The following is a 19,263-nucleotide window of genomic DNA, read 5'->3' on the forward strand; positions in this document are numbered from 1 at the left end:
CTGATCAGACAGAGTGTTGCTTGGAAGCAGCTGTGGGAGTGAGAATGTGGGCAGTCACACTTAAGGAGCAAAAGCTATTTCCAGGATTATCTTCTATGCTGGTTGGGCTTTGCCAATGATATGCAAATACTCATGGAGCAGCATCTACTACCTGCAAAGTGCTTTACACAGCGCTGTGGGAATTCGCAAAAGGCTTAAACTGTTCATGATCCCCAAAGGTTACAATCTGCTTTTAGAATTGAGCCTTTCTGCTACACAAACAGATGTGCCTGGCTGAAGTATTTGCCGGGATTGGTGGACAGAAGACTGGAAAGGTGCCAAACTGTGGAGAGGAGGACCATTCAAGGCACAGGACACATTAAGGCAGCAGGTCTGTCTCACAAGAAAGCCTAAAACAGGATTTTGCATATCTCCACCACTACATTGAAGGCCACTCCAGGGGCCACCCCAATGTGTTCTTCTAAACTTATCTGACTCAGGAGCAATTCTCTGCGAACCTTGTTCTCAAACAAAATATTATGAAAGGTGGATTTTTACATAGTCTTGTTCATCTTTTGTGACCTTGAAGAAACATCTTAAGAACCACCACTAAACTTGTGGCATGAGAGACTCTGACCTACCAAGCAGTACATGGTTTAGATGCCGACATTTAACTACCAAACAGTTTTGTGGAATAAGCAAGTCACATATCTCTTGTTTGGTGTAGGACAGGTTTGAACCTGTAAAGCAGGGTCCCTAAACAGCTTCCACCATTTCCACCCCACCAGCCCCTGCACCAGCCCCTGGGCTGGCCCTGGGCGTTTGGCAGCCTGCCTGTGGAAGGGGGCCGAGCAGGGTCTTCATGTGGTGTGCCGGGCCGGCTGAGGAAGGCCCGCTCTGCTTCCCCTGGAGAAGGCTTCAAAGGACGGAGGTAACTAATAAAAATAACCCCTTTAACCTTTCCAAGCGGTCATTAATTAATAAAGAACAACAGTCACTGTGCCTCCAGGCTGCTCTCGAGGAGAGGTCACGCGCAGGTACCCGGCGGGCTCTAAGAGGGTGGCAGTCTCCAGAAAAGAGGAGGATGTGTCTCGACAAAAACATAACCTGCCCCTAACGCCGGTCCCAGCGGGTCCTGGGTCAGAAGCCTCGCCGTGGGCGGCGGGCCCCCTGGCCTCGGTCCTCTCCCTAGGGGGTCGTGCCAGGCGCGCGGGGTTCTCCGCCGAGCGGCCCCCCAGCCCGCGCAGAGGCTCCGCCGGGAGACCTGGGCCGCCCCGCTCGGGCACCAGCCCCCGCGCCCGAGCCCCCGACGGCGGGCCGTGTGCGCCCCGCGCCCCGGGGCGGGCAGCGTCGGCCCCCGCGCGCTCGCCTCGCGCACCCGCCCGGGAAGCGTCAGGCAGAGGCGGGGTGCGGCGGTTAAAAGGCGCGGCAGGTGGGAGCCGGGCCCTGAGCGCCGCGGCCCGGAGCGCCGACTGCACACTGCGCGCGGCGGCCGAGCCGGCGGCGCGCCTGCCCCCTGCCTGTCCCCCGCCTGTGCCCCGCCTGCCCCCGCGCCCCGCGCCGGACCCCGCGCCCGCCGAGCAGGTAAGCGGGCGCCGGGCGCACTGCCACCGGGACGACGCCCCCGGGGCGCTGGCGGGCCGTGCGAGGCGGCGGGTCGCGGCGCCATCTCGGCCCCTCGGGCGGAGGAATCGCCTCTGAGATGCCGAGAGGTGAGGGCGGCAGCCTGTCGCCTCCTCGCCCTCGTCGCCTGTGTCGGCGAGCGCTCCCCGGGGGGCCCGGTGGCCGCGGGGCACACCGCCTCCAGGGGCTGCAGGTAGGGGTGGGCGTCCGCGTGGGTTGCCCAGGGCAACCTTATCGCTCGGGATCCGCATCCTCAGGGGCCGCGCGGCCCCGCGCCCTCTGCGTGCTGGTTCGACTTTTACCCCAGGTGGTCCCCCTTTGACTCGCACAGCAGGTTTTATAAATGTGTCACCTCGTGTGTATAAATGGCTGGGGTGGGGACCTCTGCCCCTTCCCCCACTTCCTTCGCTGCGTTTTGGATTTTCTTAGTTTTTGTGGGTCACTCCCAAAGGCCCGCTTGGATTCGCCGGGGAGGAAAGCCAGTTCAAGAGAGGAAGGTTTAAGTTCAGCCAGACCCTACGATTCGCGGCCAGTCTTTAAGTCCCTGGTAGAACTGACCCGTGTGGCTGCGTGATGCACACCCGGGGAACTTGTGAAACGGGGTGACAATAATACAATTACTGGACAACAATAATTAAGTGTCATTAGTGACACATCTCAGCTAAAAGGTGGAGGCGCCAGCGGTACTTCCTGTTTGGTGAAGCAGACCGGTCCCAGGTCTCCTGGCATCGTGGGTGTTTTGAACTGGGCTGGCCTCCCGTCCTGGAGAGCAGGACGAGTCTGAGGGGAGTGTGGCCTGAAAGCAGCTCCGGGTGCCTCGAGGGCGAGGGCCCGGCAGCCGCTGCACCCACTCTGCCCAGCAACCTGGGTGTCCCCTAGGTGCAGTCCCTGTCGGTTTAGTGCCTGTTTGACTAATCATGCACGTTCTTCTTTTCCTTCAGTGGACTTTATGCCGTAGAAGTATTTTCTTGCCCCAGTTCTGGTAGAATCTAGCCACTGTTCTAGAAGAAAATGTCCTGCCCCAGTGCAGTTTCCTTAGAATTGCGGGATGCTGCTCAAAACTGCTCCTGTGGAGAGCTTTGTCTGCTGTTTGGATCAGACAGAGCGTTTGGGGGTGTTGTCTGAACTCTGCCAAGGAGGGGAGAAGGCGGTTATGAAGAGAGAGCACATCACCCTCCAGCCTGTGACATAACTGGGGGCAGGGGGCAGAGGGCTCCCCATTGCCATCGCCTGGTGGCGGAAACCTGGAGGACACTAGTCAGTTCAGCTGCGTCACTGGTGCTTTTATTTGAGAACAAACTCTGTTACAGGTAATGGTGACTTCATTCTCTTTCTCGTACTTTTTCTCTTCTGAATTATAAGAGCGTTAAGGAGGAGAGCTACAATCAGTCTGACTAAACGATCTCAATAGAGTGACGGAAAAATTCTAACCAGCAAATCCTCACCGTGCATCTTTGATTCAATCTGAACATTCCAGGAGCTGGGAGTTTTGTCTACGTTAGTTAAAATGTTAAGTAGAATAAAATTGTGGGAAAATCATTTCGACCCAAGCTTCCTGGTCATGAGGGCATAATCCTTCCCATGGCTACATTATCGTGTTTTAAGATTTCCGTTTTACTTGCTTGATCCGTTAGAATGGAACTGGGTCCCCAAAGGGCCTTCCTTCATTTTTATTCCCAGGGTCATTTAACTCTGGTTAGACTTAGATGTGTGGGAGGAACATAGGTTTACTTGAATGAGAGACTGCTTAATGCAAATTATTTTTTAAGTCTGAATTTTTAAATGGATTAAGAAATACACGTAATTCTATGAATCGTCCATTTTTATAGTTAGACTCCATAAACAGAAAAAAATTTTCATTTTTATTGAGTTAATTTTGAAGAAGTATATAAATCCTAAATCACTTTATTATTGGTCATTACTTTGATTTTTTAAAATTTCATTATTTTTTTTATTTGTTTTGAGGAAGGTTGTCCCTGAGCTAACATCTGTGTCCAGCTTCCTCCATTTTATGTGTGGGAGGCCTGCCACAGCATGGCTTGATGAGCAGTGTGTAGGTCCACAGCTGGGACCCGAACCAGCGAACCCTGGGCTGCCAAAGCAGAGTGCGAACTTAACCGCTACACCACCAGGCCAGCCCCAACTGGTCATTACTTTGAAAGGACAGTTGATGAAATTGTCAGTCATTATATTTAAAAATTAGCTGTCCAGTTGTCCCATGGATGACCTGAAATTTCTAGAGACAAAAGATAAAGATTCTTCTTGATTAAGGAAAGAATTTGAGATTTTTTTTTTTTTTTTAGACTGCTGATTTGGGGGGTAAGGGAGCATATCCAGGTTCTGAAATTCTCTACCTTTTTTTTAATGCTCGGGGAATGAGCTTGAGTATTATTATTATTATTATTTTGATAGGGAAAAGAATCCACACTAAGGATTTTATTTTGATTTTATTGTGTGTTTGAATTATGGAGCATCAGGAAACTGGCTGTCTCCAGACTTCGCTCATAACAGTGCTGGGGATGAAGGATAAATACCCACAAAGGTCCTACAGCAGCCCCAGGGGGAGGAGCTAAAGAAATATGCCACATCTCCCGTTTTTTCCTCAACAGGTAACATCCTCACAGTCCTCCAGGAACAGCGCCGAGGTTTATACTCACGTTGTCACTGTGCACCCTTGCCTTCTAGGCAATCAAATGGTGAAGAAGAGGAAAGCCTAAGGCCCTTGAAGAGAGAACCTTGTCCTAATTCTTCTCGGGGTCGGTAAGCTGTGCATCCTTGGAAATAAGTCTCAGGGGTGCTTGTTTGGCCTTGATGCCGTTGCCTTTTGTCAATGCAGACTCTGCTGTCCAGAGCTGACGGGGCAGTTGTGGGGAATGTGTTCTTTTCTCCAGTCTATCAAAGGTCACTGAATGACTTTCAAAGGGCCATCCAAAGGGAATAGAACTATCTAGACAGATACTTTCCCCCTCTTGGTGTATGCTGAGGGCTAGCACTATCGTTTTTAGGGCTTTAGTTGTGGTTCTTTCATCAGTGAAACTAAAATGGCATTGTTAAGCAACCTAGTTACAATTAAATTCTGAAATAAGTTTTCAAACAATCAAGAAATTATATGACTGAAACAGAATGCTAATCGGCAAATTATTTGAATTGTAAAAGGGAAGAACAGTCTATTTTCATAATACTGTGTGTATCATCAGAAGTAAGGTCCATGGTTAACTTATTTTTAGAGCTGAGTATTTCGGACGGTAGCTGTTGGACCACAAAGGCCATGTGGACTTCGCTATGGAGGGACCACAAAACCAGATACAGTTCAACTTTCTGAGCTTAAGTGTAACTGCATTCTTAGACATTAAAGACTACGGAAACTCAGCATATCTATTCTTTCCTTAAGTGAGAGCCAGAAAGGCACCAGTTAAAATAAACATCTCTGGTTTACAAAGAGTTAATGTTTTACTTTTTACTGAAAAAGCTCCCTCATTGGCTGCAACCTGCTTGAAGCATGAAAGGAAAGAGAGATTTTGTTTACTAATGCTAATTGCCAAGGGTTCCGATAGATGCAGTTATTTTAGAAAGTGATTTTCAAGAGTATTTGACCTTCAAGTTTTCTATAACCGAAATGTTCATGAACGGTTACCCCAGGAGTTGTGTTTTTACAGGGGAGAGGCTGAGGGTTGGGCCCCGAAGTCTCTTTGCCCCCAGCCAGGGTGGGCCTCGACCCACTGAGGGGTCAAGTCAGAGGAGCAAGTGGAGCCAAACGTTCGCCTTTCAAACATGCTGAATCACCGGTGTCTGTCAGCTGCCTCCTCCCCCAGGCCCCTCCTCTCCTGGGCTCCTGGAGGGGGAAGAGTGTCCTGGGCAGCCAGGCGTTACCAGTGACTGCAGCCAGGCGTCAGGAAGGTTGGGGCGGTCCAGCCCCAGAGCTGTCTCCTGATCCTTGTGAGGTGAGCTCCCCAACCCTTAGCCCGGGGAGAATGATATGCAGACAGACACTGGGACTTCACTGGCAAGACCCTCAGGAATGCCGTGAACCAGACAAAAGGGTGGAAAGAGAAGCTTTCACTGTAGGAAACACTGGTTGGTTTACTGACTGCCCTTCCCGCGGCACTTAGGGCAAGGGAATGATGGAGAATATGGAAAACAGCTCTTCCTTTTCCAGTCACTTCTACTTGCTAAATAATAGGGCCTTTGTTGCTCTTGCAGGAAGATACTGCGAATCAGATGATTTGTTTCCAGCCCGATTAATTGTCTTGAGTGACCAGTAGGCTAGACAAACTTGTATCTGGGTTTAATCGCTCATTTCTCATAGCGACTTAGGCATCTCGTCTCCTTTTCTTCCTTTAAGGGCACAGGTCAATTGCTGATTTTTAGTTGAAGTCAATAAGTATTGTAAAATAGATTATTGTCTGTTGAGCTTTGTTACTTTGATAGAACATCTTCAGAGCGTGTAATTAGGGAACCCAGAAAAGTCAAAAGAAATAACCAAAGCTACTGTCACCATAATTGACCCTGTTTTTAAAGACGGAGAAGCCCAAAGGAGCCGAAGTGAAGGATCCTGCTTCTAGGAAGCTGGGACAATACTCTGGGGGGGAATTCTGACCTCCTGACCTCATCCTTGACTTCAGCCTCTCCAGACTCATTCAGCTAAGCTGGCCTTTGTGCCTTGATGGGTCTGCTTCCTAGAAGGCAGGTCCTTGGCCCCCACAGGTGTGTAGTGTTCAGGCGAGCTACAGTGAGAGAGCTCAGAGGGAAAACAGCCTTCCTACCTGTGGGCGAGTCTGAATTCTCTGCACTTTGGGGGGTTTGAGAAAATGTGAACTTTGATAAATCAAGAACTCACTGATTGGGCATTTAATTAACCGAACTTCAGTGGGAGATGTTTATTGGCTGACTAGAGAACATCTTCATTTTATAGACAAACGAGACTAACCCCCTAGGGTAAGAGCTGCTGAAAGCTGTGTTAAACATGAAGATGTATATGTTCCCATCTCCCCGCTGGGCACATCCTGAAATGTTTCTGGGACAGAACAACAATAATTAGGAAAATTTAATATAATGACTTTTATCAGGGACTAAAAATTAATTACATAATTCATATTATCTAAAATGACTTTTTATATCAAAGATGCATTTACTCTGGACCTTAGAAATCTCTTTAGGCCATGGATAAGTGCTATATGAAAGAGAGGCTTCAATAAATACACTTTAATTATGGAACCTTGAGAACATTGCTCCTGAATGAGGCCCCTCTGCATTACCCCTGACAGACACTCACACAGCCTCTGATTAATGCTTTAAGGATGAGAAACCACAACTTGAAAGAGTTTGTGTTTAAAGAGTTGTGCCTATTTAATTTCCTCAGCTTTTTTTTTAAAAAGCGAAAGCTGGCTTTCTGTTAACTCTACCGTTGGGTCCACTGCTTAGTCCTAGATCACACAAACATCAAATCCTTCTGACACGCATACCAGGCTTGCTGCCATGTGCCTCGTAGTCATCCTCAAGCTGAAGGGTTCCAGCTCCCTCAGCTGCTTCTCCTGGGAGCTTCCTTCTGAGCTCCGCCGCCTGGCTGCACTCCTGCAGACACCCTCCAGCGCGCCAGCGTGCTGGTGTCTTCTTGAAAAGTGAACAGAACACTTCAGATGTGGGCTGCCCCGGGAGCCGGGCACTCTGCTCTCTTCATATAGCCTCAGCTTCAGTTTCTTTTCAGCATCCTTGTTGTATGGCACGAATATCCTGCTTATAACGATATTCCTTATAAGGAATACTGATATTCCTTAATTACAATGTGAGGATGTAGTTACTGAATGAACCCTGAAAATACAACTAACTTGCTGATGATATGAGGGTCATCTATAAACATCATTTTGATACTAAGATGTGCTATTGCCATCATCATGGTCACTGTTAGCATACTAAAAGCAACTCTTTAGAAAGAGGTTCAGTGATGCTGTTGGAGCATTTTGCTGGGGGCTCAACAGGAAGTTCCCTCATTCGTATATGTACACTGTCTCTTATTTATCCTTCTCCAGGTGTCTGCCCTGCTCTCATTCCGAATCATAACATTCTGACCCCCTTTCAGTAGATCTCTCAGTACTCTAACTTTCAGTTCTTCTGAGGATGGAGTCTGGAGCTCTTTCTCAGAAAGTCGACACTAGCTCCCTACCTCTCTTGTACTATATTTTTAGAAATAATTTTTTAAGTAATTTCTCTTTGATAAAGTAGGGGAAGCAACATAAGAGTTTCTGCCTTTTATTTGTTATTAATTAAAATTATCCCATGTACTCCAAGCATTATGCCCACCTCTTTTTTTTCTTTTGACTGGAGTATCTAATTTTTATGTTTTTTGTTTTTAATTTTATTTTCCCTTGTTTTTTTTGGTAAAGTTTGGCCCATTTAGTGTTTAAACTTCCTGACATTGCTTTTACAGGTTTGGGCCCCTCCTCCTGTGTGTGGTGATCTGAGTTGTCCTCCATCTTTTTGTCACTTTAAAATCTGAGCTCCTCAGGCTGGCCAAGGCCCTCCCTTCCTTTGCTGACTCTCCCAGACCCTTACTGACACACTTAGGAACCCTCATTCCTGCTTTACAAGTCTTCAGCTATGGAATTCTCTCTTTCTTTTATTTTTCATTTAAAAAATTAATTTACTTCCCTGAAGTCTGGGCTAAGTTAAAACCATTATTTGAGTTTTCCCGTTTGTGCCCCAGTGTAAGCTTTTAGCTCAGTTTTGGTTTGGATGTAACAATCCAAATGCTCTTATCATATTCTGTCTTAAAACTTTTCCTGCTCCATGGTGTTTGAACAACGTCTGAGATCTATAAACGTTCTGAAGTCCTTTACTTTTTTCTGGCTAATGGAGTTGGAATAGGCCGGTGTGCACTAAAGCCTTCAGTTTGACCCAAAAATATTTCTCTCAGGCTCCTTATTGCCAGCTGCACCTCCTTTACTGTTGGCCGGCCTCCGGGGCCTGGGAGCCCTAAGGAGTCTGAGGGTGCCGGTTTGTTTAAGTGCTGTTCTTTGACTCCTTCTTATGGATTATTCAGAAGGGAAGAATCTGGAATGTGAAATTCCGCCATCGCTTTATCCTGTCTTCGATAATCAAGTGCAGGGGCAGGTACTGAAGGGTGGCCACCTCGCCCCACCCCATTCTGCCCATTGACATGTGCTGTGCTCCCACTCTGCATAGCTGTGATCCAGCACCTTTGCCAAGTCCACTGACGGGAAGGCATTTCTGTCTGGAAGGCTCCTCAGCGCCTCTGGTCGTGATTCCTCCTGCCTCACAACTGTACTGAGAACCTACTGAGTCTAGGAACCAGACTGTGCCTTGGGATTCAAAGATGAAATAGCTGACATCTATACACAGTTGACGCTCAATAAATGCTGAGGGAAGGCTTGGCGGTTGTTATTTACTTGGCTTTGGCAATGAGAGGAAAGGGAGGAGTTTTCCTATATGTTTGCTCCGCATGTTTTGGGAAGAGGAAAAGGCAATTGGAGAGACTCGTGATGGGGACATTTCTGCCTGTGCCCCTGCTCGCGCCCTCCTTCACTCCCTTTCCACAGCATGTGCCCCCCACTTCCAGTGCCTCCTTCAGACAGAGGAGGATCCACACACACGTATAAGGTGGGTGATTGCTTCCTTAGATCTCATGTCTTTCTGAGAAAAATGTGGTGTCTAAAAGCCAAACCAAGGGCAAAAGACCAACTTTTCAGGAAGCCACCTAAAATGGGAGTGTGCCTCTTACAATATGGACCGGCTGACTGTATTGAAGTCTAAAGATCTTGCTTCTGGGGCACACATGAGCACCTCATTCAGCGGCTGAGTGCTGGGCACTCCTGGAGGGGCTGAGGCTGCTTCAAAGAGCAACCAACCTGATGCAGAGGAGGCAGACCTGTGGAGGAGGGAACAGGCCCCGGGAGGGAGGCGGGCAGCCGGAGAAGGCGAGGCCTGACTCCCATGTGCTCCGCGTGCGTTCAGGTGCAAGAGTCTCTCTAAGGTGGATCAGCAAAAGGACTTTAGTGACTCCCTCATCCCCTGAGAGGGGCTGTGAAAAATTATGAGTGTGTTTTTCTGAAGAAAGGGTCTTTTACTTTCAGAAGCTTCTCAGTGGCTTCATTAGTCACCCCCTTCTTTTTTAAGGAGAATGCTGACTGGTTCTTTAGTCTTCTCTGGCAGTGGAGGATAAGGAGGCATGTATTTGCCTTGTAGCTGAAGTTTCTGCAGAAGTCAGGCGGTCCTCTCAGGCCGTGAAATCCGTAGTGAGCAGCGAGGGAGGCTCCGCGTGGCCACGCAGCCGGTTCCTCCATCCATGGCACTCAGTGTGCGTGGGACCTGTTGGGGAGGGAAAGCCGACACTGGCCCTGGTCACAAAGGAGAACAAACAAGCACTTTTTGTGAAAGCTTGTGATTCTCTTTGAAGAGAATCTTCCAGTAGTTTATGATATTAGGTTTCCTAAGAACACATGATTATAGCAAATGTGCTTCAAGCTAGAAATAGATAGAAATATTTAAAGTAAACTAATCAGTGTTTAGTTTTTTTTTCCCTTAGTCTGCTGGGTGAAGCAGATTACGTCATTCCAATGAATGATTTTTTCTTGGATAAGCCATTCTATGAGTTAAATCTACTGTGGGACCTCTGTGATCCCTTGGGCAAAATCAAAGTGATGCGACATGGGTTTACATAGTGATTAGAAGGGAACTTGGAAATGACTTTGCTTACCCAAGTTCCTGGAGTCATGGCAACCAGCAGCCTAATAGATAATCTAAATTCAGTGAAATCAAGATCATCTTAAACTCCCCAACAGTCATTTCTGGTTCAGAAACGTTAGGAGGTTTCTAGAGTGAGCATTCCTACTACTAGCATTTAGGGGTTGAAGCTGCAAAGTATCACAACATGCTTTAAGAGAAATTTGCTTCAGTCTCCAGATCACCATACTGTTTACTAAAATCAAAGGAACTCTCCATTAATTAACCTTTGCTAATTTTTGTCTGTTTAGGCATAAACCAGCACGATGGACTGGGGTACCCTGCACACTTTCATCGGGGGTGTGAACAAGCACTCCACCAGCATCGGGAAGGTGTGGATCACTGTCATCTTCATTTTCCGTGTCATGATCCTTGTAGTGGCTGCTCAAGAAGTGTGGGGTGACGAACAGGATGATTTTGTCTGCAACACTCTGCAACCCGGATGCAAAAACGTGTGCTATGATCACTTTTTCCCCGTGTCCCACATCCGGCTGTGGGCCCTGCAGCTCATCTTCGTCTCCACCCCGGCCCTGCTGGTAGCCATGCATGTCGCCTACTACAGACATGAGACCGCCCGCAAGTTTAGGCGAGGAGAGAAGAGGAATGAATTCAAAGACTTAGAAGACATCAAAAAGCAGAAAGTTCGGATAGAGGGCTCCCTGTGGTGGACATACACCAGCAGCATCTTTTTCCGGATCATCTTTGAGGCAGCCTTCATGTACGTGTTTTACTTCCTTTACAATGGGTACCACCTGCCCTGGGTGCTGAAATGTGGGATCGACCCTTGCCCCAATCTTGTCGACTGCTTTATTTCTAGACCTACTGAGAAAACTGTGTTTACCGTTTTTATGATCTCTGCCTCTGTGATATGCATGCTGCTTAATGTGGCCGAGTTGTGTTACCTGCTGCTGAAAGTATGTTTTAGGAGATCAAAAAGAGGAGAGACCCAAAGAAATCACCCCAATCATGCCCTAAAAGAGAGTAAGCAAAATGAAATGAATGAGCTGATTTCAGATAGTGGTCAAAATGCAACCACAGGTTTTCCAAGTTAAACATTTCAAAATTCAATGTAACTGACTCATAACAAAACTGTTGTGTTCTCCTGAAGGCAGTCGCAGCCTGAAGACCCCCTCTGGGCTGAAAACTTTGTCTTTATAAATAGTTTTCATAATACATAGATACTTGAGTTAACTTTTTGTAGAATAATTGTGCCATTAATATGCAACATAATCACATATGTGGGCCATCTCTGAAAACTAAGACGGGATGACAACTGTGCCTTGAGTAGCTCTAACACGTGCAAGTGGGCTGTCTGACATAGTGGGTATTTCCTGAAAATTTAAGTAGGCTACTGTTGTTGATAAAAAACATTTATGTAGAAATTGATACTTTTATTAGTAAAAGATTTTTTATAGGATTGAATGTTTTAGTTCTGACTTTGAATTTATGTATTTTTATAATGACTGGTCTTCCTTACCTGGAAAAACATACCATGTTAATTTTAGAATTGTACCATAAGTATCTAAATTTTGAACTTACAGAGGGTCTATCTTGTTGTAAATATTGTTTTGAATTGTCTATTGACAAATGTATGAACTATCTTGATACTCTTAAGGTGGAACGTGTTCATCATACCATGTGTTTTTACTGCTTTATCAATGTCGACCGAGCTGTGTAGAAGCGGGAAGCTTTTTAAAACTAGCCTATTTCAGTCATTGTGAACAGCTGACACGTGAATATGGTCGCCTCAATAAAGATCAGCCCCATTGCTTAAGCCTTCCTACGCATTCTGGGTTTCTGTTCACTGTGGGTCAGGCGCCCTCGTCCTAGTGGTGTGAGGATTCCGTTGGGTTCCTTCTGCTGGGACCTGCCAGTTGGCGGGTTGCTGGGAGTTCAGCTGGGACTCGTGCCTTCTCACATCAGATGAGCAGAGGCTCAGTTGAGCAGCCCACCCAGTCCTCAGTTGGGAGAGGAGTTGGCTGCTTTAGGACACAGCACATGCCCCCTGGGCTGGTTCAGGCTTGACAGAGAGGAGGCTGGGGAAGTTCTCAGCAGCCCTCAGACACAGCTTGCCTCAGAGGGCTCACTGCCTGAGTCCTTCAGCCCTTGGTGACAGAAAAGCCCCCACAGCCTCGCTCCCATCGATGGGGAAACCTTTCTGCCCAGGGTGGGTGTCAGTGAGTCGGTAGCAGACTGGTCACTCTGGAGTAATGATACACAGGTGAATGCAACACCTGTGTAAAGTAACGTAATTAGCACGGCATATTATGCATGGGGAAATCTAGGGAGTGATGAATATGCATGAGAGCTTGACGCGGCACCATGATCTCAAGACCTCTCTCCCAAAATACAAAAAAATAATTCTCATTTTCTTCAGAGTCCAAAGCAAATTCCAGACCTACCATTTCATCCATAAATATTTTAGTAGCAATCTATAAAAAGTAAGGACTAACCTTATAAAACAAAACTATAATTCCATCACACTAAAAAATCTAGTGAGCACTCATAATTCCTCCTTGGCCTATAATGTTCTTTCTTTTTAAAGCTGTTTGAATGGGTATCAAATGGAGGAAGTGGGGAAGGATCGAGGGCCGATAAAACAGGCTTGGTGACAGTCCCAATCCGTACGGAAGAGGGACTGACTTCCCTCCATGCTCTTGGGAGCCCTGGCCCCCTCACTACAGCCCTGCCTGGTTGGTCCCTCCTTTCTCTTCTGTTTCCATCTCTTCCTCTCCTTTGGTTGCTTTGTGCTCTTTAACCTCTCCAAATGTTCCTTCCCTCGAGCTGTCTCTCTCGCCATCCCATCCAGGTCTGAGGGTGGTGGGCCGTACTGGCTGCCAACACACTCCCTCCCCACCTGCATTTCAGCACCTTAATCTGGGCCCACCCTCGCCATGGCACCCCTGCCATGATCAGCACCAATGACTTTCTGAACAATAAATCTAATGGCTTCTTATCAGTCGTCATCTTCTTAAAACTCTTTTGAGATCTTTTTCTGGATTCCAAGACACTGCCCAACCTAATCTTGGGTTTCCACCTCCAACTGCTCAGGCTCCTGCACTGGCTTCTCTCTTTCACCCCCTTCCTTGGGTGAAGACCATCTCTTTCCTCACCCTTCACTCTTCCTTAGCAATCTCATTTACTGTACAATTACTCTATGAGATATCGTCCCATTTCACAGATGAGGACACTGAGGCTCAGAGAGGTTAAATAACTTACCCAAGGTCACATAACTGATAAGTAGTAGAGCCAAGATTCAATACAGGTTCAACTGTCTCCAAAGCCAATGGCTTAACTACCACATTGCACCACCTCCCACAGCTCCATACTTGACAACCACGTGTAATGCATAGAGTTAAGAAACCACATGCACCTCTCATCGAGCTCCAACAATTATCTATTCATGCCTATTCACTTTCCAGTAGACTGTCCCCTACTCTGGATTACTCTAAGGCAAATCCCACACATATAATTTCATCTGTAAATATTACAGTATGGATCTTTTAAGATTATGGACTAACCTTTTAAAACAAAAAACACAATGCCACCATCACACTAAAAAATCCAGTCAGCGTTCATAATTCCCCATTGTCCTTCAAATACTCCTTTTAAAAAATTTTTTTTGTTAAACTTGTTATTTTGAGATAATTTTGGATTCCCCTGTATGTGTAAGAAATAATACAGAGATCCCACATGCTCTTTGCGCAGTTTTCCCCAATGGTGACATCCGTAAAACTATAGTACAAGATCTCAACCAGTCTATCGACATTGATGCAGTCAAGATACAGACCATTTCCATCACCATAAGGATCCCTCAGGTTACACTTTTCTACCCACACCCAATTCCCTCCTATCCCCACCCCCACCCCCCACATCCCTCCTTAGCTCCTGGAAACCGCTAATCTGCTTACCATTTATATAGTTTTGTCATTTCAAGAATGTTAATAAAAGGAATCATACAGTATGGAACTGTTGAGATTGGATATTTTTCCTCAGCACAGCTCTCTGAAGATTCATCTGGGTCGTTGTGTGCACCAACAGTTTGCTCCTTTTTATTGCTGGGTAATATGCCATGGTATGTATGTGCCATGCTTTGTTTAACCATTCACCTGTTGAAAGACATCTGGGCTGTCTCCAGCTTTGGGCTTATATGAAAAATACGAACATTCATGTGCAGGTTTTTCTGTGAACACAAGTCTTCATTTCTCTATAATATATATTCAGGAATCCAGTTACTGGGCTGTATGGTAGTTGCACATTTCATTTTTAAAGAAACTCCCAAACTGTTTTCCAGAGTAACTGCACCATTATACATTCCCACCAGCAGTGTATGAGTGGTCCCCTTTTTCCTCATCCTCACCAGCATTTGGTGGTGTCACTATTTTTTGTTTTAGCCATTCTGATAGATGTGTTTAATTTGCATTTTCCCATGCCTAATGGAGTTGAACATCTTTTCATGTGCTTGTTTGCCATCTCTATATCCTCTTCATGTCTTTTGCCCATTTTCTAACTGGATTGTTGTTTTTCTACTGTTGAGTTTTGAGAGTTCTATATGTGTTCTAGATAATGGTCCTTGGATAGATATGTGGTTTGTAAATATTTTTTTCCATTCTGTAGCTTTTCTTTTCATCTTTTTAACAGGGTCTTTTGCAGAGTAATAGCTTTTCATTTTAATGAAGTCCAATTTATCAATTTTTTCTTTTATGGATTGTGTTTTCAATGTCAAGTCTAAGAACTCTTTGCCACGCCTTATATCCCAAAGATTTTCTCCTATTTTTTTTCTAAAAGCTGTATAGTTTTATGCTTTACATTTAAGCCAGTGGTCCATTTTGTGTGAATTCTTATAAAAAATCTGAAGCTTAAGTTGAGGTTCATTTTTCAGCCTGTAGCTGTCCAGTTGCTCCAACGCCATTTGGTGAAAATCTGTCTTCTCTCCACTAAATTGCTTTTGCACCTTTGTCAAAAGTCAATTGGGCATATTTGTGTGGGGCTATTTCTGGATTTTCTGTTCTGTGCCATTGATCTGCATGTTTATCCCTCTACCAATACCAATAGTCTTGATTATTGTACTATATAAGTAAGTCTTGAAATCTGCTAGAGTGATTCCTCCTACTTTATTCTTCTTTTTCAAGTTGCTTTAGCCATTCTAGTTCCTTTACCTTTCCATATAAATTTTGGAATAATCTTGTCTATGTCTACAAAAAATCTTGCTGGGTTTTTGATAGAAATGGCGTTAAAGCTGTATATCAATTTGGGGAGAATTGACGTCTTTACTATGTCAAATCTTCCTATCCTTATACACAATATGTCTTTATTTATACCATCTTTGATGTCTTTCATCAGCATTCTTAGTTTCAGCATACAGTAAATCTTTTGTTAGATTTACTTCTAAGTATTTCATTTTCTCTGAGTGATCATAAATAGCATTGTATTTTAATTTCAGTATCTACATGTTCATTGCTAGTATATAGAAATAAGTGTTATTTTTGTTTGTGCCCTGTGACCTTACTGAACTTACTTATTAGTTCTGGGAGGTTTTTGTAGATTCCTTGAGATTTTCTGCATAGACAACAGTATCATCTGCAAATAGGGGTAGCTTCATTCCCTCCTTTCTGTTCTATGTGTCTTTTATTTCCTTTCCTTGCCATGTTACGCTGGCTAGAACTTCTAGCAGTAGGTTGAATAGGAAGGATAAAAGCAGAAATCCTATCTTGTTCCTGATCTGAAGGGGAAAGGATTCAATCTTTCACCATTAAGTATAATGTTAGCTGTAGTTTTCTGTAGACACTTTTTATGAAGTTGAAGAAGTTCCCCTCTATTCCTATTTTTCTGAGAGTTATTATCATGAATAGGTGTTGAATTTTGTGAAAAAGAAGGCTTACATTAGTTGATATCACCATGTGCTTTTTATTCTTTAGCCCGTTAACATGGCAGATTACATAAACTGATTTTCAGATATGGAACCAGCCTTGCCACCCTGGAACGAACCTCACTTGGTCACAGTGTATAATTTTTTTACATATTACTGAATTCCATTTGTTAATATTTTACTAAGAATTTTTACATCTGTATTCATGGAGGATATTGGTTCTTTTTTTTGTATTGTCTTTGTCTGGTTTTGGTATCAGGGTACTAGCATCACAAAATGAACTGGGAAGTGTTCTTTTTTTTCAATTTTATTGAAATCATAACGGTTCATAATGTTATGTAACTTCATTACACATTATACATTATTATTTGTCAATTTCTGTATAGACTGTATGGTGTTCACCACCAGTAGGCTAATCTTTTTTTTTTTTTTTTTGCTGAGGAAGATTCACCCTGAGCTAACATCTGTTGCCAATCTTCTTCTTTTTTTGCTTGAGGAATATTGTCCCTGAGCTAACATCTGTGCCAGTCTTCCTCCATTTGTATGTGGGTCACCATCACAGCATGACTGATGTGTGGTGTAGGTCCGTGCCAGGAATCCAAACCTGCAAACCTGGTCTGCTGAAGGAGAAGTGACAAACTTAGCCACTATGCCACTGGACCAGCCCCACCAGTAGTCTAATTTTTATCTGTCACCATACATATGTGCCCCGTTACCCCTTTTGCCCAACCCCAAACCCCCTTCCCCTCTGGTAACCACTAATCTGTTCTCTTTATCCATGTGTTTGTTTATCTTCCACATATGAGTGGAATCATGCGGTATTTGTCTTCCTCTGTCTGGCTTACTTCACTTAACATTGTACCTTCAAAATCCATCCATGTTGTTGCAAATGGGATGATTTTGTTGTTTTCATGGCTGAGCAGTATTCCATTGTGTATGTATACCACATCCTCCTTATCCATTCATCCCAAGCAGAACACTTGGGTTGCTTCCACATTATGGCTGTTGTAAATAATGCTGCCATGAGCACAGGGGTGCACAAATCTCTTTGGATTCTTGATTTCAAGTTCTTTGGAAAAATACCCAGTAGTGGGATAGCCAGATCACATGGTATTTCTATTTTTAACTTTTTGAGGAATCTCCATACTGTTTTCCATAGTGGCTGCACCAGTTTGCATTCCCACCAGCAGTGGATGAGGGTTCCCTTTTCTCCACATCCTCTCCAACATTTACTATGTTTTGTCTTGGTGATTACAGCCATTCTAACGGGCGCAAGGTGACATCTCATTGTAGTTTTGATTTGCATTTCCCTGATGATTAGTGACGTTGAACATCGTTTTCATGTGCCTGTTGGCCATCTGTATATCTTCTTTGAAGAAATGCCTGTTCATATCCTCTGCCCATTTTTTGATCAGGTTGTTTTTTCGTTGTTGAATTGTATGAGTTATTTATCTATTTTGAAAATTAACCCCTTGTAGGATATATGATTTTCAAATATTTTCTCCAGATTGGTGGGTTGTCTTTTCATTTTTTTCAGGATTTCCTTTGTCCTGCAGAGGCTTTTTAGTTTGATGTATCCCCATTGTTAATTTTTTCATTTGTTTCCCTTGCCTGAGTAGACATGGTATTTGAAAAGATGCTACTAAGACTGATGTTGAAGAGTGTATTGCCTATATTTTCTTCTAGGAGTTTTATGGGTTCAGGTCTTACATTCAAGTCTTTAATCCACTTTGAGTTAATTTTTGTGTATGGTATAAGATAACGGTCTACTTTCATTCTTTTGCATGTGGCTGTCCAGTTTTCCCAACACTATTTATTGAAGAGACTTTCCTTTCTCCATTGTATATTCTTGGCTCCTTTGTCAAAGATTAACTGACCATAGATGTGTAGTTTTATTTCTGTGGTGTTATTTCTGTGCAATTCAGTTCCATTGATCTGTGTGTCTGTTTTTGTACCAGTACCATGCTGTTTTGATTACTATAGCTTTGTGATATATTTTGAAGTCAGGGATTGTGATGCCTCAAACTTTGTTCTTTTTTCTCAGGATTGTTTTGGCTATTTGGGGTCTTTTGTCTTTCCATATAAATGTTAGGATTCTTTGTTCTATTTCTGTGAAGAATGTCATTGGGATTCTAACTGGGATTGCACTGAATCTGTAGATTGCAGCCATGTTTATTCTTCCAATCCATGAACATGGAATATCTTTCCATTTCTTTATATCTTCTTGAATTTCTCTCAAAAATATCTTATAGTTTTCAGTATATAGGTCTTTCACCTCTTTGGTTGAATTTATTCCTAGGTATTTTATTCTTTTTGTTGCGGTTGTAAACGGGATTGTATTCTTGACTTCTTTTTCTGCTAGTTCATTATTAGTGTTTGGAAATGCAACTGATTTTTGTAAGTTTATTTTGTACCCTGCAACTTTGCTTTAGTTGTTGATTATTTCTAACAGTTTTCTGATGGATTCTTTGGGGTTCGCTATATATAGAATCATGTCTTCTGCAAACAGCAAGAGTTTTACATTTTCCTTTCCAGTTTGGATACCTTTTATTTCTTTTTCTTGTCTAATTGCTCTGGCAAAAATCTCCAGTACTATGTTGAATAGGAGTGGTGAGAGTGGACATCCTTGTCTTGTTCCTGTTCTCAGAGGGATGGCTTTTAGTTTTTCACTGTTAAGCTTGATGTTGGCTGGGGGTTTCTCATATATGACCTTTAATATGTTCTGGTACTTTCCTTCTATACCCAATTTGTTGAGAGTTTTTTTCATAAATGGATATTGGATCTTGTCAAATGCTTTCTCTGCATATATTGAGATGATCATGTGGTTTTTATTCCTCATTTTGTTAATGTGGTGGATCACATTGATTGATTTGTAGGTATTGAGCCATCCCTGTGTCCCTGGTACAAATCCCACTTGATGTTGATGTATGATCCTTTAATGTATTACTTTGTGACAACAGTAACGCAGAAGGGGAAGAGGAGAGGGATGGGACCTGCTTAGGCTAATGGAGATAAGAGCCAATCAGAACATAGACTATTTTATCTACGAGATCTTT

General features: G+C 44.1%; 1 protein-coding gene across 10 annotated transcripts; it reads left to right on the forward strand.

The window, feature by feature from the left end:
* The first annotated feature begins 1,423 nt into the window (after positions 1-1,423).
* Positions 1,424-12,117, forward strand: GJB6 (gap junction protein beta 6). Of its 10 annotated transcripts, none has more exons than XM_046664569.1 (4): positions 1,424-1,563; positions 4,212-4,362; positions 8,782-9,216; positions 10,590-12,117. In XM_046664569.1, the coding sequence occupies exon 4, from the start codon at positions 10,605-10,607 to the stop codon at positions 11,388-11,390; it is 786 nt and encodes a 261-aa protein (XP_046520525.1). In that variant the 5' UTR covers positions 1,424-1,563; positions 4,212-4,362; positions 8,782-9,216; positions 10,590-10,604; the 3' UTR covers positions 11,391-12,117. The 10 variants fall into 10 exon arrangements, with proteins under 10 accessions (XP_046520525.1, XP_046520527.1, XP_046520522.1 ...); XM_046664571.1 differs by having other exon boundaries at positions 4,212-4,358; XM_046664566.1 differs by lacking the exon at positions 8,782-9,216.
* Positions 12,118-19,263: the final 7,146 nt, after the last annotated feature.

The sequence above is a fragment of the Equus quagga genome, chromosome 6 (assembly GCF_021613505.1).
Source record: "Equus quagga isolate Etosha38 chromosome 6, UCLA_HA_Equagga_1.0, whole genome shotgun sequence".
Classification (NCBI taxonomy): Eukaryota; Metazoa; Chordata; class Mammalia; order Perissodactyla; family Equidae; genus Equus; species Equus quagga.

Excerpts from the sequence above, each read along its gene's own strand:
- GJB6 (XM_046664569.1), top strand. The coding sequence starts at position 10,605 with ATGGACTGGGGTACCCTGCACACTTTCATCGGGGGTGTGAACAAGCAC.